This window comes from Cryptotermes secundus, unplaced genomic scaffold, assembly GCF_002891405.2.
Source record: "Cryptotermes secundus unplaced genomic scaffold, Csec_1.0 scaffold395, whole genome shotgun sequence".
In the NCBI taxonomy this organism is placed as follows: domain Eukaryota; kingdom Metazoa; phylum Arthropoda; class Insecta; order Blattodea; family Kalotermitidae; genus Cryptotermes; species Cryptotermes secundus.
The window spans coordinates 1090160-1112932 of NW_019742967.1; the positions used below are offsets into that span (position 1 = coordinate 1090160).

The 22773-nt window shown below is 42.0% G+C and overlaps 2 protein-coding genes across 5 annotated transcripts in view; one reads left to right on the top strand and one right to left on the bottom strand.

Annotated features, from left to right (window-relative positions):
* Positions 1–9118, top strand: part of LOC111873492 (potassium channel subfamily K member 18) — a 29701-nt gene extending 20583 nt beyond the window's left edge. For both annotated transcript variants that reach the window (XM_023868250.2, XM_023868249.2), the window contains 2 exons: positions 6568–6648; positions 7524–9118. In XM_023868250.2, the coding sequence (XP_023724018.1) occupies positions 6568–6648; positions 7524–7682 (240 nt within the window). In that variant the 3' untranslated portion in view covers positions 7683–9118. The remainder of the gene's footprint in view (positions 1–6567; positions 6649–7523) is intronic.
* LOC111873491 (WD repeat-containing protein 91) overlaps positions 1–22773 on the bottom strand; it is a 61764-nt gene that overhangs the window by 34595 nt on the left and 4396 nt on the right. For 2 of the 3 annotated variants that reach the window (XM_023868247.2, XM_023868248.2), the window contains 9 exons: positions 22515–22717; positions 19094–19218; positions 18253–18551; positions 16147–16268; positions 15374–15550; positions 13798–13912; positions 12537–12764; positions 11719–11886; positions 8459–11270 (listed from right to left, as the gene is read on the bottom strand). In XM_023868247.2, the coding sequence (XP_023724015.1) occupies positions 11115–11270; positions 11719–11886; positions 12537–12764; positions 13798–13912; positions 15374–15550; positions 16147–16268; positions 18253–18551; positions 19094–19218; positions 22515–22717 (1593 nt within the window). In that variant the 3' untranslated portion in view covers positions 8459–11114. Of the gene's footprint in view, positions 1–8458; positions 11271–11718; positions 11887–12536; positions 12765–13797; positions 13913–15373; positions 15551–16146; positions 16269–18252; positions 18552–19093; positions 19219–22514; positions 22718–22773 lie in introns of those variants that run through there. The other variant, XR_002844393.2, reaches the window with a different exon arrangement.

Below are 22773 nucleotides of genomic sequence, written 5' to 3' on the forward strand. Positions count from 1 at the left end.
CCTATCTCGTCTGGCCTACAATTGAAAGTTTCTATTGGCACCAGACATTTGTGCTATATCTCCACGCCATTATCATGGTGGCCTGCAATTTTTTTACCTTTTAATGACAATTAAGCGTTACTGACCGCGCATTACAGTATTATTACGGCGCATGCGTGTGACCGAGTAGGTTGTGTTTGCCAGTAACACAGACATTACGCCAAATCACAAGGCGGCCATAGGCGCCAGAGCACGGGCCAATTTAAAATTCCCCATCCCCGGAGTACAGAGATCAGTAATGCTTTTGAACGCAACGATATTTTTTTTTCGCTTAGTTGGGGGTGGGGGGGTGGATTCCAGCTGGGTCCAGTCGGCACGGCGGCCACTGGCTGACGTATTGTAGCCTGCCCCGGATGATTATGATGATGAATTTGGTGGAATGAAGATTGGCAGGGGAAACCGAAGTACTCGGAGAAAACCCGCCCCAGCGTCACTTTGTCCACCACAAATCCCACTTGACCAGACCCGGGATCGAACCCGGGCCGCCGCGGTAGGAAGCCAGCGGCTAACCGCTTGAGCTATGGCGCGGCTATTGCAACGAAATTACTTCTACAGTATTTGCTTTTGCGAATCCGGTACAAGTGTTTAAGTATATGTAGTGTACGCTTGCCATACTTGTCTTCAGAAGAGATAAGGAAAACTCTGGCTCTCCCTTCGGAGAGAAAAGTATTCAAAGAGAACTGAAGCATTTGCTACCAATTTCATATGCTCGTACTCCGCTGACAGCAGATAACACGTCATTCAAATCCTGTTTCGTTCCACATTTCTTATCGAGCATGAACATTGCAGTGGGCCGATCCCTCATCCACGGAATTCAACCAATTTTATATAACTACATAGTTTCAGATATTAATTCTGTACCAGAAGATGCCAGAGGGAAGGAACATATTGAAATGCCTGTAAACGACCAATTAATTTGAAATTGCAATTTTTGAAATGAGTATAATTATTGAGTCCTTGATGTGTATTTTTGCTAACCGTCTTACAGTGCACACAATTTCACCTTTCTCTTCACTTTTACACTACATGTAAAAGTAGTGTAAAAGTGAAGAGAAAGGTGAAATTGTGTGCACTGTAAGGCGGTTAGCAAAAATACACATCATGGACATGAATCAATGCAACAGGACGCTAAAATATAACATAATTATTGAGAATTAAAACTCTTGGCTCATCTGTACTGTATTAATATCTTTTCAGACGTCTTCGATAAAGTATCCTGGAGCACAGCGCACGATTTATACAAAGAAAATAAATTGTTGTTATAGTTAATACATATAAACATTATTTCATTTAGCATAAATACTACAGCAAGTATTTTACCATACTATTTTCGTTTTTACTTTAAACTGTGTGTACATACTTACGCGTACAATTTCATTTCTGGTAATTAATCATCTTTGCATTATTGCATCTTAGTGCTAATCATTTTAACAACTTTTACAGATCCTAATGTAGGTATGCTACGCTTTGATTGACTGGATTTCTGGACTTTGTCCACGATCTAGTATCACGAATGGGACATGTTTCGAAAACTGAATTTATTTCCAACCTCAGGTGCAAAGGCTATTCAATCATTGAGATCAACTCAGTAAAATGGGTCCAATTCGGCAGTCAATTCCTCACCTCTGTACCTGAGGATGGAAGCAAGTACCGTTTCTGAAACACTGTGTTCTATTTGGAATACCAGATATTGATAGGTAACAGAAGTTTTGAAAACTTGGCACAGTTCAGATATTTGGGAACGACGATAACAAATCAAAACCTGATTCAGGAGGAAATTAAGAGGCGATTGAACTCAGGTAATGCTTGCTACCATTCAGTCCAGAACTTTTTGTCTTCTCGTCTGCTGTCCAAAAACGTAAAAATTAGAATATACAAAATTATAATTTTGCCTGTGGTTCTGTATGGGTGTGAAACTTGGTCTCTGACATTAAGGGAGGAACACAGACTGCGGGTGTTTGAGAACAGGGTGCTGAGGAGAATATTTGGACCGAAGAGAGATGAAGTGACAGGAGGTTGGAGAAAACTGCATAATGAGGAGCTTCATAACTTGTACTCTTCTCCAAGTTTAATTAGAATGATCAAGTGGAGGAGAATGAGATGGACAGGGCATGTAGCACGAATGGGGGAGAAGAGGAATTCATATAGAATATTGGTGGGAAAGCCAGATGGAAACAGACCACTGGGAAGACCAAGGCGTAGGCAGGCAGACAACTTTAAATTTAACTTAGAGATAGGATGGCATGGTATGGATTGGACTGATCTGGCTCAGGATAGAGACAAGTGAAGTGCTCTTATCAACACGATAATGAATCTTCAGGTTGCATAAAATGCTGGCAAGTTCTGGGGCAGCTGCACAATTCGTGGTTTCTCAAGAAGGGCTCAGCTCCTTGAGTGAGTGAGACATTGAACAAAGTCCAGAAATACTCTAATAATTTTGTTTAATAAATTCACATAGGCCTTACGAAAGTTAGCATTATTAATTAACAGATATTCTGATACATATTAAAGAAATGTCAGTTTCCGCAAAACGTTCGTATTGATGGTGCTGCATAAATACAGTCAGTGGCATGTAATGTTTCAGTTGCTGCAGATGTCATGTATTCCCAAGTATCCTTTTCAGAAATTTATTTTAATGTACCGAATAAATTTATGATAACTTTGCATTTGCTCATTTTCCATGCGCCTCTGGTGGCACAAAGTCAAAAAGCGTAAGTAACTCCGAGATATGAGGTTTCTCGTTTCGTCTTTGCAATTGCTTTCCATCGTCATGGTCATGAAACGCGGCTGTGCAACAGCGCAGGGCTGCCAGATGTGACAAAAATGTTGCAAAACGTAATTGTGAACATCTGCTTGTAGCAACAGGGCCTGTATGGTTAGCGTCTCCATTGCTATTTCTCAAAACGTAATTGTGAACAATCTTCACAAAATTAATTTTGTCAATGCTGCACCCACAGAAATTCAAAACAAGCCCACCGGCACAATGATGTTACTGGGGGCCGTGATACCGCTTAGGATTAGGCCCTGTGACACGCCTCCACCTCACACCCCTTCAACCCATCTAAGGCCACCCATAATGCACCAGGAGCACTTGCATGTCTTTAATTAATAGTTAAAACTGCAAAAATCCTTTATTTCGTTTACAAGACATAGCGGCAGAGGCGACACACACAGAAGTATTCAAAAATATATACTAAATAAAAATAAGTAACGCTATCCCTGCAACAGGCTGTGGAGGCCCATAGAGTTGTGAGACGTTGAGGCTCCCACATTTTCTAGACAATCTGCTCAAAGATGGCGGCGAGGTTGTCAGCCTTACGCGTCGGCCGCTCTTTACTCCCCAGGAAATTTATTTAATTAATTCCTGGTAGTAATTTCTGTTAAAGACTGAGTCGACCCGAGGGCCATAGTGCGGCCGGAAGGATTAGGTCAATTTAAAAAATAAATCAAATGACATTTTGGGCAGAATGGGGCCCTCACCTGGTGTAAAGCATTCAAAACCGCACGACTCTGCATTCTTTACTGCCGGCTCTTCATTTCGAATCAAGGGCCGCGTACCAACTAAAAGCATTAACCCCAAAATTATTTCAGAATTGCTAAGTAATACTAAATAAAAAAGGGTTATAAAACGTTTACATATATTTATGTCGAACTTTAATTTTGGGGGAAAAATTTAACAAAAGCATATAGCCCGGAGGAACTTCAAACAAAAAATATGCATTCTGACATTACTGAACTCGTTACAAGTTTCAGTCATAGAAATTAAAACCGAGTCCAGAGTCTAATTTGTTATGTTTACTGAAACAGCAAATAAGAATAAATAAATAAACAATAAAATGAAAATTGCAGAAAAAGGAACCTGTCCACCTTTCTTGTACTGGCCATCTAACACAGCGGTTTGTGGTTTTGTGTGTGTTGTCTGTAGAGGCTGGCGAGTTGCCATTGTTTTATGTAGGGCACTTCTGCGACGAACTATAATGGCTAAGTACCCTTAAAAGAACCTTGGCTTGGTATGTAAATATCATTTAGCTCGCAAATAAATTAACACTAAAAGGATGCATGAAAACACCAAAACAACTGTCTAGAAGCGGGACTAAGCGCAGTACACATTAAGTTCAAAACGAGACCCCATGACACTGGGGGCATGCATGCAGCAACATAGTGTCGCATTCTCATATGTCCCCAACCATCCGACATAGACCCATATGGGATCGTACTTCTGTTTCTAGCTGATGGCACCGTCACCTCGATACTCTGCTTTGTCAACATTTCGAATAAATCACCATTCGCTGTCCCCAGGAATGACTGACCACCATTGCATGACCCTGCCCTCGTCTTCAGACGTAGATCCGATACGCGATTTCTGTCGTAACTTACACTAAGTGGCCTCTCATTTAATCACTAACTGTAATAACTTGTTTATATGTTTACTGCCTTCTCAGGCATGAGTACAGAAAATCCGTCCTACAAAGCAAAATGCATCACCATACAGTCTCACCCTGCCTCTCGTTTCAAATCTCCTTTCACTCACTGTACAGAAAAACTGTATTATGAATAACAAAGGATAAACTCAAATTATTTCCTGGGTTACAAGTTACCAAGACTCCATAAAGTCCCGAAAACTTTTTTCATGTCCTAAATCCAAACATTGGCCGCCATTAAAGTTCCGAGTCCATGAGGCCATACTACGAAATTGACCGAAATTCAAACATAGGCCGCCATTAACGAACCGACACAATTCATCATTCCCAAGCTTTCCAACTGGTGCTTGCGCACTTACTATTCCACCCCTGTTCCAGTCACAAACAAACAAAATCTATAACTGAATGAAAAAGAGTCCAAATTTACGTGGCCCCTTCCAAGCAGTGCTGACACACGAGATGCAAACGGAACCATGAAAAGAAAACGTTCAACAGAGTAATTCACGTAAAGCCATGTCACTTGTAACGGTACAATTGTGCCTAGAGACTGGGGCATGAACCCTCATCGCAACTGGGGCACAGTAATTTAAATAATATAATCTGACATCATGAGAAAGTACAGCGTGAACATGCATTACTCACGTATTGTTTCTTTTGCTGGATTTCTGCAGGCAAAACAATACCAAGAAGTTTCTGCCGCTCGCCACGTCCACCATGAACTTTCATGTCTCGCTAAATAACTAACCTACCAACCGGTAGCCGGACCTAACCAAATTAACACATTCGGGGGATGTGCGCGCAGCAGGGATTGTTCATACATGTCAATCACACGGAGTATACCGAAAATGAAACCCACACATAATTTTACAGACATTACATTATGCTATGCTGTGACGCCGTGAAGTCTGGTAGGCTGTTCCCTATGTTTACATCAACGTGCTTCGTCCCTTTACTTGCTATGGTGAGTGCAGTGAGAACGTTTGCATGATTGCAAATGGCAGACTGTTTTTCAGGAATTATTCCATACTAGTAACCTTTACATTCAGAAAGTGACAGACTATAATTATGATGATGATGATGAGTCATTATCAATTGTAGGACCGTCCTCTCTGGTAGCCTAATAGCATGCCCTCGTTCACTTCTGGTCAGTGATTCAGTTTCTGGATTGAGTGGCTTTCCGAACAATTTTTATAATTTTCTGTCATTTCTCAATTAAAATGCAGTTAGGTCATGACCCTTACCAGTTGCACTGGTCATTCACATATCTGATTAACACTGTACAACCTCAGAAACTGACATAGGGGCACTGAATAATCTCTAAAATGAAACAGACTTTCCTTCATACCCTTACTGTTGACATGTGTATACAGTAAGGGCAAACCTATCCCTGTAACAGGTCATGCATGCCCTTAAGGTTGAGAGACATCAAGGCTCACAGATGGTGGTGAGACTGTCCGCTTTACATGGTGGCCAGACGGCCTTTACCCCCAGAAGTATTCCTATTTCTATTTTAAAATTCCGAAGAGTTGGCATAACAGTAAAAAAACTACTGAGTCACCTCATAAAATACTTTTAAGCAAACATTATCCCTCGTACAAAAATGGAAAAAAATCAGACTGTAAATGTCAAATGCCGAAACTCTGAAACTGCTTGTTTACATTTCCTGTTCCACATGTCACAAGCAGTCCCTTAAAGTCTACCCTTAGGATTGTATATTCATCTCAGATTAAAGTCACATGACTTAAGGATCACAACTCATGACTAACTTTTGAATGTCAAAAACATCATCTCAAAACTTCCTGTTTATCCACCAAAGTAACAAATATAACATACCCTTACTGTCATGGGTTACTTTACCTTAACATAGCTTCAGTTCAATGCTATTCCTGTATGCCTACAGTTCTAGTTGGCCTCTCCACAATTCCATATTTGAAACTTGTTAAGTGCTCCTGTAAACTTACACAGGAATCACGATAACTGTTTATGAAGAAATGGAATTCTAGTAAAATCTGTCAGAACAGCTTAAACAGATACCAAGCCTCTCTGCAGCAGACTGTGTGTGTGTGTGTGTGTATTTACTATACGCATGGTAATGTTCTATTTGCAGCATCCAATGTACATGATGGCTTCCATTGTGTACCTCATATTTGGCCTTGCACTAACATCGATGTGCATCAATGTTGTCCAGGTAAGAATTTCCAATATCAGTTTCAGTTGTAAAGACATTTAATTAAAATGAAATAATTTTAATCTGCATAGCAAATATCAACCAACCCGGTCTGAGGAAGCAGACTGAGTGCCTGCTAGGAACAGAAAATGTCTGGCACCCGGTCTGAGGAAGCAGACTGAGTGCCTGCTAGGAACAGAAAATGTCTGGCACCCGGTCTGAGGAAGCAGACTGAGTGCCTGCTAGGAACAGAAAATGTCTGGCACCCGGTCTGAGGAAGCAGACTGAGTGCCTGCTAGGAACAGAAAATGTCTATCACTTCCACAGATCTATCACAGCAAAGAGTAACGCTATCCCTGTAACACGCCGTGGAGGTCCATAGGGTTGTGAGACGTCGAGGCTCCCACATTTTCTAGACAATCGACTCACAGAGGGTGGTGAGGTTGTCAGACTTATGCACCGGCCGCCCTTTAACCCCAGGAATATTCCTGGTACTCATTTCTGTTAGAGGCTGAGTCGACCACAGGGCCATAGTGCAGCTGGAAGGATTAGGTCAATCGAAAAATCCAGTGACTTCTTCGGGAATTGAACTCTTGACTGTCCACTCTGCAGAAGGCTTATCGTGTGCAAATTTAATTTCAGATTATGTTTCTAATATCATGAACAGGACACACAGAAATGAAATTGGCAAGAAGGGAATGCACTGTTGGCTAGATGGGTACTGACATTTCAGAGCCTAGTTCCTCCATCTTCAGGGTAGAAACCTTACAAAGGGGCTATATACCTTTATTGTTTAAGACACTTATACTAATATGTAGACATAGTTTATCCAATTACACATGTGCACACATGTAAAATAGAGTAAGTAAATATCTATATTCTAATTCAATGCACAGGAGAAACTATCGGACAGTTTCCGACAAGCAAGCGCGAAGATTGGTGCCACAATTGGGCTGCGAGTGAATGAGGAAGACGGCAGTATAACACCGGTACCACCGCCACAGATTGAGGTCCCTGAGGTCCACGGTACCGTCACTAAGTCGCAGTCAACATGAAACAGCCAAACTCTTCACGGATATGGAGTTGCTGATGTGCACAGCATGCCGCAACACCTGCCACGCGCTTTGCCTGTAAGTGAAGGCACCCTCATGCTCACCGACACAAAAATAATGCGTAAAATGACAAATTGTGCTGCTACTGTCACTGAATTTAAATTTTACATTTTGTGATTCGCTATATAGACGAATGCTAGTCTTATGGAATGTGATACCATACAGTATGGTAGATAGGTACCAACACTTCAGAAAAATGTACTGCTTCCATCATCAGAGAAGAAAGTGGAGCTGGTTTATCCAAAACATCTTCACCTATGTAAGGAACTACAATTGTGTCACATCCCGAAATACCATAACCTTAATGCTCACAGCTGTGATTATCTCAGCACTGTATATCTGCTTGTATGGTGTTCTATATCTGACATGCTCATCATGCTGAGGTGAGCTTAGCAAGAAGCAGAGATCTGTTCTCAATTGGCTTTGCTACTAGAAACAGGTTGCTTATTATGTACACAGACTGTATATGAACGTGAGAAGAGAATTATGTAAATCGGTTCTTCAGTACATAGCATTTACTGCCAGAATAACTAATGTCTATTTACTGAAGTGTCAAGTCATTACATAAAGTAACAATGCGATGTGTTCCAAAAAGCTCACCAGCGCAACTCAAAATATACACCGAAGTGGTGATGGATGGTACTGCCCTGTGAGTTTCAAATACAGAAACTTTAAGGACTGCTCTTTTCTGGGATGTGATGATATTTTTTCTGAACGAAAGTGAACCTTTTAAGGGCCTCATAATCTCTCAACACTCCTTCGAATCCTACTGGTTCCTGATCTCAGTCCCCATTAACCATACTTCTACCTTACTTGGCTTTCTCTTCTACCCTGAAGATGGAGGGAGCAGGTTCCTCTGAAATGCTAGTATGTACCTGCCTACCAGGCTAGATGATGTCACATCCCAGAACATCTACTTTTCACAGTCACAGCCACAGCCATGACCTCAAATCTCACACGGTATGTTTTACTTTGAAAATGCTGTACAGGAAATGCATCACTTACTTCCTTGCAAAGCACAAGAGCAGCTCTTACTGATGTTTCTGTTTGTGTGCAGTAATTTCATAGAAGCGCAACATGAAAAACTGAACTGCATTGCAACTTCAGTACTCTGCTGCCTTACTACGTTGCTCTAATTTCTTCGCACCGTCTATACGACTTATCTTCAATGTGCCTTCTGTTGTTCTACTGTTTTAAAGTGTGTAAATTCAATAATTTTAAAAGTTAACATTTCAAGAAATGGACTCGATACTAGTTTCTAATATGAAAGAGTAATTTTGTATAGATATTTTGAATGGTTCTACATTTCTGCTGATATAAAGTTGTCATCTGCTTATATAAATACAGGATGAATAAAGGATAATGCAATCTGGGCTTCATTTGAAGAGTTCTTTATCTGGAATACAGAGCCATGTAGTCCGAGATCTGTGAGAACCTCAAACCTTACATGAACCTCACTTTCTTGTGTGACTGATGTGAGGACATCAGTACACCACAGTGTACAGTATTTGTAAGGTAACGTAAAGCTATCAGCATGGAGACATATGGGAGAGTGGAGATACTCATACAGCTCCAAAGTCAGCCCCACATCACTCCCAGAGAAACAGCCCTCAGTATCCCTAACGGCTGGGTAGGCCCAAGAGTGAGGCTCGATGCTATGAAGAAGGGTTCTTGGCCCTCCTGGGAATCACACCCCGATTTCTCAGTTGTCCAGCCCAAAACCTAGTTGTTACACTGACAGCTATACCTGCTCCTACCAGACCAGAAAGTCAGTGTTTTACACAAGATATGATGGGTGTGCCATGGAAAGGGCTAATTAGTGAATCACCAGCATCAAGTAACACTACCCACCAACTGAATGCAGTCTACATCACCACAGTCTGTTGCCTTAAATTCCTATTCCAACTCCGTTTACAAAACAAAGACACTTTACATACTCTCTGACATATGAGCGAGACTACAATACCGCGTTGTTTAGAGACATATTTTGAGGCCCATTTGCAGGGCCTATGTTTTTGTAGTTCCGAGTGTTCAGATTCACTCCACACTGAGCTAGGATAGATAAATCTTGAACACCAAATACAAATAAGATTCCTCCCAACCATTCAGTGTTAGTGAGGCATACATCCATACAAAGATACAAACACACCGACAACACTATAAAAACCAAATTTTCATATGTACCACAGCTCCAAAAGTGTAAATCCCCCAAAATCTCAGGATTAAATATTCTCACAGTCACAATACTTTCCCATATATACTGTGTACATGAACAAGTAAAAAGAACTGTGTGGAGGTTGCATCTGTCCGCGGCCTAGTATCAGCACCTAAGCCATCAGACAAACATTCCTCAAACTGACACATGGGAGGCTCTTACTAAATGCACTAACAACATTCCAGTTTTCAGCCATACTGATTCATAACAAAACCTGGGTTACATAACGGCACGTCCTATAAACCGTTACACATATTCTGTTGAAATATCCACATCAATACGAATGTCCCACTTTTGTCCAGGAATAGCAAGCACTGTCACTGCGACATATAGCGCAGAGTGACATGGAAAGGACAGGAAAAGAAATGATCGACTTAAAACCAAAATTATGTGACTCTCTCGTAATATTTGTTTCATGATTCACATTCAGCCTATCCAGCCAGGACGCACAGCTGCCATACGTTTGCTTCTTCCCGTAATAGACTTCACAGCATTTCAATTACGCATCATGGGATGTTGACAGAAACACCAACATTATAGTAAGATGTAAGTTACAGCACTACACAGCAAGGGAAACCAAGCGTGCACACACACTACCAGAAAAAAAAATCTGTCATGCAAATTATAAACTTCGACAGTGGGTGTGTCCTTGTCCTGGGTCTGGCTGTATTTGTCAAGCAGTACAAAATTTCCCAAATCATGCAAAACAAGTATCAGAAGCACTGCTCACTGCGGGGAACCATCTTAAGTCCTAAAAGAATAAGCCTTGCACATTTAACAAATGCATCTCTAACTCCCAATGCCGTCATTCCTCATAAACTGACATTCAGAAGCTCACTGCGGGGAACCATCTTAAGTCCTAAAAGAATAAGCCTTGCACATTTAACAAATGCATCTCTAACTCCCAATGCCGTCATTCCTCATAAACTGACGTTCAGAAACTCAAGAGTTTCTTCTGAATGTTACGTTAACTGAAACAAGTAACCTCCAGTGTTCATACCTCCATCTGATACATGGGAATCTTCTGTGCCACTTCACTTCCATCATAAATAAACATTACACTCAAAGGAAAGCAATACATATGCATACACTATATAGAACACTATGGAGCTGTAGTCTCCAGCACTGCCAGTATTGGTACGACCACCTCAAACAGGAGGCTAGGGCGTCAGCAACGTTGACACTTTAATCTTGCCGTCTCCAGACGATGCGGTAACGCATGTCGCACACTGGTTTGCTATTGCCCAATCAACTGCTAGTGTTGGGCTCCGGTGCCCACCAAGTTCCAACATGCGGCTGAGACCACTGCCACAGATCTGTAAATATGTTTGTGTAAGCAACATTCTTGAGTAACCATCATTAAGTAACATTTCACTTAAACATTTAGTGATACAGTGATAAGTTACACAACAGCATCTGAAAAGTACATCATACTGTCATGTGCTGTTTTGTATGGGTTTGAACCTCAGTCTCTCACTCTTAAGAGATGAACGCAGACTGAGGTGATTTGAGAGCAGGGTACTGGGGGGGAGAGAGAGAGAGAACTCTTCAATCAACAGGTAGAAAGAAAGGAAAAGCAGCAGGTTCCTCTGAAACATTGTTACTCACTTACCAGACTAAACGGTCTCACAACCCAGAAGAGCACAAGCTAAACATCCACCACTGTGGAAGCCTCAAATCTCATGTAACTTGACATCACAGAACGTCAACATGTATACCTGCCAATTTTCTGTCGTTATCATCACAGTGCATTGCAGTAAGTACCTGGTATATAGTGCCACCATTATGGCCACACGTCAGTACATGAGTTCCTGGAGGGTCAAATGCGAACAGCTGCCCATGGGGCACTCCCAGATTACACAAGGGTGGGCAGTTCTGAAGGGTGGCCTCCCACAGTGCTTGTCCACTCTGGTTTAAACTTCGTTGGCAGAGCTGGAAAAGAAAATGACATGGCTTGAAAGACTTGCCAAATTTTGGCAAATCGGATGTGGTTCTCTTTACATTTTGTGGGGTAATTATAGCATTCACAGTGCACCACAAACATGACATGCGTCCTTGGGGCTTACCTTCACAATTAGCCAAGAGTGTCAACCTCGAAATGAGGAAATGAAAGCCAATGGAAAGAGAACTCATTTTCTTTAATTCACTTAATGGGGGGGGGGGGGGGAATCCTACTGGGTCCACTCAGCACGGCAGCCACTGATTGGCCTATTGTAGCCTGCCCCAGGTGATTATGATGATGGAGACTTTGGTGGAATGAAGATTGGCAGGGGAAACTGAAGTACTCGGAGAAAATCCGCCCCAGCGCCACTTTGTCCACCACAAACCACACTTGACCAGACCTGAGATCGAACCTGGGCTGCCACGGTGGGAAGCCAGCGACTAACCACTTCAGCTAAGGCGCGCCCTCATAGAGAACTAACTCACAGCCTTGAATGACGCACCAAAATATAGGGAAACAAAGCATTACAATGAAAATTGTCAGAAATATACTACAGCAACTCAGAGATTACCATTTATTCTTGGAACACCCTGTACTGTAGAGGGTTCGTAAGCAATCTACAAATTGTGAGGCCACTTGCCTTTCCATCAGATCCCAAAGTGTAGCATGCTGTGAAGTCTGCAGTCAGCTGAATGGCAAGGGTTTCACCTTGGTGGGCTGTCCACGAGTCAATACATTCGCTACGACGTAAGTCAAATATCCTGACAACGCCATCATTGCATCCCGTCACCAGCAACTGTCCATTGTGGTTGAACGTGCAGCATGTGGCCACAGTAGCACTCTGGGCGCAATCCAGCGTCAGGGACATCTGCCAAGTTCGAACTTCATCAGTCACGATACGAGTGGAATTCCTACAACTACACAAGAACTTTTTGTTTTAGAATGCTTTACTACACTCGTCACACAGCATCACGAGATGTGATATGGTGATCACAACTGATAATGTGGAAAATACATGGAAAGAAGTCATCAGGCCCTCTTTCTAAGGATCCTACTTCATCATTCCCCAAGAAGCAGACCTCATGATATTTCAGTCAGGTCCCATAAAGCTGAAAGAGCAGGGTGGTCTTGACTTGCAGTTCCGAAATGCTTGCTTCAAATTTCAGCCACAACACCAGCTATCAAGACTAATGTTTCTGTGATTTTCCTCAGTTCCTTCATGCAAATTCCAGGCCAGTAAGTACCTTGATCCAGCCAGAACTGCTTCCTTCCAAATCTTTTCCAGTTCATTACTCTGCAGACATCCTACTGTTCGCTACTACATACATATAGTCTAGATACTGAAAGCATTAGGAACCAAGAGAGCTCAGTCAGTATAGTGACTGACTATGGGCTAGACAATTGAAGGGTCAGAGTTTGAGTCCCATTAGGGTCAAGAATTTTCTCTTCTCCACGTTGTCCAGACCAGCTCTGGAGCCCACCCAGACTCCTATACAATGGTACCAGGGGCTCTTTCCCCGGGAGATAAAGTGGCAGGAGCGTGAAGCTGACCACTCACCTCCAGTTAGTGCCAAAAAAAAAATATATATGGATCTGTACATCCACTCCCCCATACACCTTCATGGCATAGTGCTTAATAAGTTACCTCAGGGACATATTTACCTTTTTACTGAAAGCACTGTAGAACCCATACACGCATTTTCATAATGCTGGCTACATTTACAGGCAAATAGTGTAAACATGTAACGACTACTACGTTGCTTCTTGTGAACGATAAACATGTTTGCATTTCTCTCACTGAACCAGTGCTACTCTCCTTCTGTGTCATGAACTGATGACGCTTCGCTCACTGCCACATGCAGTAGAATGCTGAACAGTAATTTTCTATATACAGAACCAACCTCTAGCTTCTTGGTTTTAATGTCAAACAGCAGCAATTTGCCCGAAGCCTGAACAGGGGGTGCCACTGAACAGATAAATGTCGGCTCAACAGGACTGCAACAGATCGTCATGATCCTGCAAAGAATGAGTTAAACATGTGCATTGTGTAACAGTTCTGGTATGCTGTTTCATTAAATTCAAACCCATAAGGCATACGGGAAATGTGTGTTGGGCATAAAATGTACGCTTCATTTTTCTGCAGAACTTCTGTTACAGATATTTCTTCGCTCCATAAATATCACATCTGAAGTATGTGAGGATACATATCTCGATCTTCATGTAAAGCGTGGGCCAAATCTCATTAAAACTCTCCAACATCAAATTTCACGAAAATCCCATTCCGCAGTTCCAGAGCGGTTACTTGCAGACAGACCGACCGACAAGACATGGTGAAAGCAATGTGACCATTCTTGCAGATGTTTGTTGCTCACACATAAAAAAATGGCTCAACATTTCTCCAGCAATGTACTCATAATGAGGATGCAAGAATCTCCTCATACTGGCATTACAAATACATGAAACAAAAGCATAACGGGCGGGTTTAGCGCCCAGGCAGGGGAGACAAACACTTCCTGTCTTTACCCTTGTGACTGCACTCATTAATCAGTCATCACAAACTTTTATAAAACATTATAACTGTCTAAGCATTCACCACTTTAATCAGTGAGAACTGATTAATACTCGGCTAAGAGTGGTGGATCTATACATCCACTTCCCCATACGCCTTCATGGCGTTAATTAATTAAGCACAGGGACAATTTTACCTTAAGAGTGACCATTTACATAACAATAAAATGAAAGGAAGCATTATCTCTCAATAAACATGTATAATGCACTGTCAACAAGAAAAACAGAATTGTCAAGATTTTAGCCTTTAGGCATGCCACCTGATTCTGCTAGGCTTACTCGCCAACCCTGAACATGGCAGTAACATGAAGCTCCAAAACACAGGGATACCTCTGAACTATACACCACTGCAACCCCAGAATACTGGTCCATGGTCACTATGAGGAGAAACTCAGAACCAACAGAGAATTCTGAAATTCATAAATGGATGTGTGGGGTTACAGGACACTTCAGACAAGCACAGTCTGCGCTACACAAGGACAGAGGCTCAATCTCACCCACAGGGGAAAGGCACCTCATCACAGTACTTAAGCGTAAAGATCTGAAGAAATTAAAGTTTACTCATGTAATATAAAAATGTGAGAATGGGGTTTTAGATATTTCTGCATGACCTTAGTAGCCTGAGCTATTGTACACATTCACAACAATACACAATAAATTTCAAAATATCTTTGAGCGCCCTCAGTTCGGCCACAGCAGGAAACAAAAAGTAATTATAAAATTAATAGGAAAATTACATGTGTGTGCACACGAATATTAAATTTTTAGAGAGATAACATTTAAAGAAATACAAATAAAATATTCAGTGTTTGACAGTGAGATGTCCATAACCACAAGTGTGTGCTCGAAATCAGAGAAAGTCCAAAGATTTCAGCAACAATTTCCACAAGGCAACAGTAAGCCCCAGACCTGGCGTCCTTTAACGGGCTCACAGTATCAGCACCCAGCTCCCACACGATACGGTTGTCTCGAGTATCATAGAGCCGAACCAGACCCTGCTTGTTGCCCCCTATAAAGTAGCGTTCATTCTTGGTCACCCAGTCCAGGGACATGACAGCGGACTTGGATGCAAAAGTCGCCAATGTTCTGAAACAAACATATAGACAGAGCACACAAGTCCATAATTACATAAATAAAATGTACTCAGCATGTCAGTAAACAAAATTACATATGACAATGTCTGAGAAAGGCACTGGACAAGACACATTTCCGATCTAGAAACGTACTTCTTCAACATGACACTCCACATGCAGCCTTTTTTGCAAAATTATGAGACATGGTGTGACGAACATGAAGTTTCCCAGAAACTAAACTGTTGCTATTAACATCTTAATCCATACAAATAAAATTTGTTAGTTACAAGAAAGCATGGTCCCAGCAGATTGGTGTTACAAATGGGATCAATCTGGAATCCAACTTTAGTCACATCTAAAGGAAGAAGTACTTTCTTCTGCAATACAGTGACATGTGGTCTGGCAGAATTTCTATTATGCTCTGAAGAAATACACTGTCTCCATCTTCAGCACTGAAAGGTAACCCAAACAAGTAACCAGCAAGAAGCAGACGGCATTACATCCCAGGTGATCACTACAAGAACATCAATAATAATTCAAAAATAAAACTGTTAAAATAATATTGATTGTGTACAGCCATTACATATGAAATGCCACAAACAGACTTACTTTGGAGTGGGTGTCACAGTCCAAAGCTTTACAATGCCGTCAACATCGGCACTCACAACGGTAGATCCAGAAGAGTTGAACCGACAGTGACACACTGGAGCACGATGTTCCACATACTCCTCCTATGCACACAGACAGCCTCCAGGAAATCATCGATGACACTCAAAGGTGTACAGTATGCAACAGTGTCACTAGTTACCAGGTGCCCTCATGAAGTCAGGTCATTGTGGGTAACACCTGGCCGCAGGCCTCATGTCAGCTACTGCTTCTCTGTGTGGGCTCCTTATCCTGTTCCCGTGCTCTTGTGTTTCAGCGCACAATCCCATTCAATGAACATAATTCCCTATCTGCACACTTGGTGCATGCCTGAATGATCCAGATCCTAATCTTGAAACTGACAATGGCACATAACTCATTTTACTTCTACGTACGCTTTAGTGCTGCCAATTTGGCACAACTGCTTCAAACATCATACACATTTCACTAACTGAGGGGTACTCTTACGTAGGACGTGACACAGTGCAACCTGAAGAAGCAGAGCTTGTTGCCTGCTTAGTTTATTCCACCCTGAAGATGGATGCAGTACATTCCTCTGAAAGATCACATAACTTCTGCCTGACGCATCTGAATGTCAATGCTGTGAGAACCTCAAATCCAGCAGATCACTGCTCTGATTAACATACAACTGTATCACAATTCCCTGTCTTTTAAGAGATACCCGAGTGTTGCAGGAAGGAAATCCTCGGCAGACTTGGCATCTGCTTTCTCAGTTCCAAACTGTCCATGTCTCAGAGATGGAACTCATGTACAATTGATCATGATTCCTAAGATATTCATGAGAACTTCACAGATGCCATCACTGAATATCCTGCCCCCAAAACTATCATTAGTGTCACCTGAGGATGCCAAGGACTAGAAGGGCCTATATTTCGAAAATCTCTCTACACAATAACAAAAATAAAACAACTTTATTATAAATAATATTAACAGGAGAGCATTTACAGTCCCCATACTTGTTCATGTTCTTAGCATAAATATTCCGCGCTGTAGTTCAAGCGGTTAGTCACTGGCTTCCCACCGTGGAAGCCCAGGTTCGCTCCTGGGTCTGGTCAAGTGGGATCTGTGTTGAACAAAGTGGCACTGGGACACGTTTTCTCCAAGTACTTTGGTTTCCCCTGCCAATCTTCATTCCACCAATTGCTCCACAATCACCCTCACCTATCATCTGGGGCTGGTACAATAGACCAGAAGTGGCCGCAGCACAAGGGACTTAGTCCCGCCCCACTAGCAATAAAAGAAATAATGGCTTAAATATTTTATTTAAAAAATTAATACACATTTTGAAGTTAAATTCAAGACAATCCTTCTCTTTCAAACTCTGATAATCGGGCTGAGCTAACAAAACATTTCCTATGCCAAGTCTCATTGAACAGCACAGACATGTTGCTGTTCCCCCACTGTGACACATGATCTGGCATTTAGCCACAGAAACCATACAGACACTCTGACACATAACATAATAAGGAAATTAATACAGAAATATTAACTACAACATTATACCAAATTAATTTTATAGTATGCATCCTGTGGTGTGTCATATATAGGATATATAATATATACAATGAGGGCAGTCTACACAGTAATATTTCTGAAGAAAAAACTCCGGGGTTTTAGTGCGCAAGCAAACCATACCGGCCAAGTGACCGCCGCTTGTTGCCAAAGTTAGTGCCAACTTTAGCGGACAGAGGGTGTCACATGGTCAGTGAAACAAATACCCATGGTCATTAATCTCAGTTTTCTAGACCGGTGCCACTATTTCCTTGATATATCTCCTCAATTATCCTCACAAGGCTGAGTGCACCCGGTTCCAGGCCCACTACTTCTCAGGAAATCTGGTAGTGCTGTGAATCAAGCCCGGACCTCTGAATCTGTAGCCAGCAACTTTGACCACTAGACCACAAAATACATTCTACTGTATTAACATCTGTTTACTGGCTGTTGATGCCAATAAATATTTTTTTTTTTTCAGAAATACTGCTGTGTAGACTGCCCCGTTATATATATATAATTATATCCTACAAAATTAATTCTTTACTTCCAGATTACCTGGCTAAGCAGTAAGAAAGCCCCCGTGTTGCTTAGAGCTGATCCAGCCTGGCATGTGATTGGTTGCTGCTGGTACTTGACCCTTCTGTCAGGAGTCTCAACAGAGGGGTCACGAGTCGGTCTAGTCACGGGTTGCTCTGTGGAACTCTGACGCTTACTGGCCACTCCTTCGGCACTGGATGTCTTGCCTGCAGCCGTCCAGACAGCGCGTTGCTGTTGCTTCACACTGCTGTGTTTCTTCAACTGCTGCTGCTCCTCTGTTCTGCCTGAACCTCCCATTTTCACCTTACCAGGAGCACCTGTTGCACGTGAGTGGAAATGTGGAAACTAATTTGGATTACACATTTCCTGGAGCCATCCTTCGTGCTTCTGGATCTCGTCAGCCTAGACATTCATTTATTGGGAACACAGACCTACGCATACTGCAGAAAGACAAGAAAATGTGTCTTTGTGTTCTGCTGACTCTTCTCATCAAAAGAAAAAGTTTCAGGTCTATGTGATACTGTGTATGCTTTGTGCAATGAGCCATTTCTTACAAAAGTTACAGACTCAAGACTTGTTTCAAGTATTTTATTAAATAGACATGAACCAAAATTAAATTCATACTCCAAATGCCAAATTCTGTCAAAACCCATCCAGCAGTTTTAAAGATAAGAAAATGTACATGGACAGAGAGAGATGGGTTCTCATAAACATTTATACGCCAACAATATGAGTTTTGTGCAAAGACTGAATAAAAGTTTAATATCAGTTTCAAGACAGACTTCTGTCTGCAGGACAGAAAGCCAGCCTTGCCATGTCAGTCAGACTGGCTGCAACAATGCAATATTTTCAGCGTTACCTGAAGTGGACTGGCACAACACCTTCCGGCCAAGCATCGGACTGGTTGGTAGCCCACTGCCGATGTTACGGATCAGACTCTTCAATGTCTTGGCCTGACTCTCACCTGCAACTGAGCTCGTCTCCCTGGAAGTAATGGAATTACAACTGAAGATACGAGCACAGTCGCAAAGTGAGGCACATGTGACGGATGAGTACCGTCTTTTAAATTCTAATCTCCCAAAGTCAAAATTATAATGACTAACATTACTGAACCCAGCAGGCATTTCAGGAACAAAAAGAGGGAATATCTAAAAGACAAAATTGATGAGCTTGCAATGAACAGTAAGAACAAGAACATCAAAGACCTGTATAGAGGAATAAATTTATTTAAGAGGGGTTACCAGCCTAGCAGTAACTTAGTGAAGGATGAGAACGTTTATCTCCTTGCAGATTCCCACAACATTCTGAATAGGTTGGAGGAACTACTTCTCTCAGTTATTGAGTGTACGTAGGGTCAGTGATGTTAGGCAGACAGAAATCCATACAGCTGAGCCATTAATACCTTATCCTAGCCCTTTTGAGGTTGAAAGTGCTATTGCAAAATTGAAACGGTATAAATCGCCAGGTAGTGATCAAATTCTGGCAGAACTTATTCAAGCAGGAGGCGAAATATTACGTTCTAAGTTCCACAATCTAATTACTTCTACTTGGCATAAGGTAAATTGCCTGATCAGTGGAAGGAGTCTATTATTGTACCAGTTCACAAGGGTGATGAAACTGACTGTAGTAATTATTGGGGGATATCACTGCTATCAACTCATACAAAATTTTATCCAATATTCTTCTCTCAAGGTTAAGTCAATATATAGATGAAATTATTGGGGATCATCAGTGTGGGTTTCGATGTAACAGATCAACCACAGATCAGATCTTTTGCATTCGTCAGATATTGGAGAAAAAATGGGAGTATGATGAGACAGTACATCAGCTATTCATAGACTTCAAGAAAGCCTCTGATTCAGTTAGGAGGGAAGTATCGTATAATATTCTAATAGCGTTTGGGATACCCATGAAATTAGCTAAGATGATTAAAATGTGTTTACACGAAATGTAAAGTCTGTATAGGTAAACATTTGTCTCATAAATTTCCTATCCACAATGGTCTGAAACAAGGAGATGCTTTATCGCCACTCCTTTTTAACTTTGCTTTATAATTTCCCATTAGGAACGTCCAGGAAACCAGGTGGGACTGAAATTAAATGGGACACATCAGCTGTTGGCCTATGCCGATGATGTGAATCTACTGGGTGATAACATATATACCGTAAAGAGAAACACACAAATTTTAATTGAAGCAAGTAAAGAAGTTTGTCTAGAAGCAAGCACAGAGAAAACTAAGTACAAGGGTTGGAACTTTAATAGTGGCAACACTGCTGTAGAGACGCCATACAACAGAACCAGATAATGTCGCTTATACCACACGTTAGTTACATACCTACCCTACCTCAGAGCAAATGGACTCTCCCTTCCCACATCACGCGCATGCACAGTGACGAGAAGAACACAGCCTCGTGTTAGCTGGCGGTCTAATCTAGTGTGTTCACGATGTTCTCGAAACAGCAACAATGGAGTTGGATAAAGATTGAATGTGTCAGAGGCCATACAGCACTACAGTGTCATCAAGGTCTTCAAGAGGCTTTCAGGGAATCTGCATTGCATTACAGAACAGTGGCAAGGTGGGTAAAAGCCTTCAATGAGGGACGCCAAAATGTGGCAGACATGCGTCGGCCAGGTCGTCCTAGTGTCAGTGAAGAAGTGTTACTGGAGAGTGATCGACGCCATAGGATTTGTGAGCTGGCCCGAGAGACAGGATTAGTGCATACAGCTGTTCTTCACATGCTGAAGGAATGCCTGGGCATTAGAAAAATGGCATCATGATGGGTTCCGCATGATTTGAGAGAAATGCAGAAATGGCAAGCTGTGGCTGATTTGTTCGATTGATGGGGCTGGGAAGTGCATTACCATCATCATGCTCCCTGGACTTAAGCCCTTGTGACTTTGACTTGATTCCTAAGATGAAGGAACCACTTTGTGGCATTCGCTTCAGAACTGTTCCAGAGATTTTCAGGCAGTAGACTGCTCCATTCGAACTATCGACACAACAGGCACTGCTAAAGGTATCCTACGACTTCCACATCACTGTCAATGGGTTGTACACAATGCTGGTGACTACACTGAAGGACAGTAAAACTTTGAAACATGCATCTATTTTGTATCAGTTGTAAATAAATAGTTGCCACTATTAACGTTCCAACCCTCGTATATGTTGCTGTCTCGTCACCAAAATGCAGGGCATATTCATGTCATAAAGATAAGAAACAAATGTTTTGAAAATGTGGCACAGTTAAGATATTTGGGAACAACGATAATAGATCAAAACCTGATTCAGGAGGAAATTAAGAGGAGATTGAACTTGGGTAATGCTTGCTACCATTCAGTCCAGAACCTTTTGTCTTCTTGTCTGCTGTCCAAAAACATTAGAATAGAATAAAATTAGAATATACAAAACTATAATTTTGCCTGTGCTTCTGTATGATTGTGAAACTTTGTCTCTGATATTAAGGGAGGAGCACAGACTGAGGGTGTTGAGGAGAATATTTGGACCAAAGAGAGATGAAGTGACAGGAGGTTGGAGAAAAATGCATAATGAGGAGCTTCACAACTTGTACTCTTCTCCAAGTATAATTAGAATGATCAAGTCTAGGAGGATGAGGTGGGCAGGGCATGTAGCACGAATGGTGGAGTTGAGGAATGCATATAGGATATCGGTGCGGAAGCCAGAAGGAAAGAGACCACTGGGAAGACCAAGGCATAGGTGGGTGGACAATATTAAAATGGATCTTAGAGAGATAGGATGGGACTGATCTGGCTCAGGATAGGGATCAGTGGAGGGCTCTTGTGAACACGGTAATGAACTCTCAGGTTCCATAAAATGCTGGGAAATTCTTGAGTAGCTGCAGAATTGGCAGCTCCTCCAGAAGGGTTCAGCTCCATGAGTAAGTAAGTAAACATTATGTTTAATATTTCCTCCACTGTCACCAGGCACCTTTGATCCAGCATCAGTGGGAGACAAAACATGAGTAGGCAAGCAGATCTGACCAACTGACTGGACTGTTTCTGTCACCAATCTAGAATCCTGCCCTTGGGTTGGAGAGGTTCAAAAACAAGCTCTCTACTCCCCTACCTTTGAGTTCAGAGGCAAAATAATCACAAGCAGTAGCTGTGTGCCTTGCCTCAGATGGTATGATGTTTCTAGGTAATGTACTATGGGGCTGTGGGCTGTGTAATATAAAAACATGGAGACTGGTCGCAGGTACATTAGAACTACAATTTAGAGGGCTTGCAAACGGAAGAGACAAGCCACAGAATATTCAACTCACAGTGCAATAACATAGAAGTCATCCATGAGTTCAGCAGGTTGAGGGACTTCAGGAGCAGTCACATCTGACACGCTCGTCACGTTATTGCGAGCATTCTCAAGCAGGGTGACCACACGCAACCGCAGCGCTTCATTCTCCTCTTGCAGACGTTTCATTTTTTGAGCATCCTCCTCAAAGCTGACCAGCACAGGTTGCGGCATGCACTAACCAACACACAATATCTTCATGCCACTGTTTCGAACTGATGGCTCACCACTTA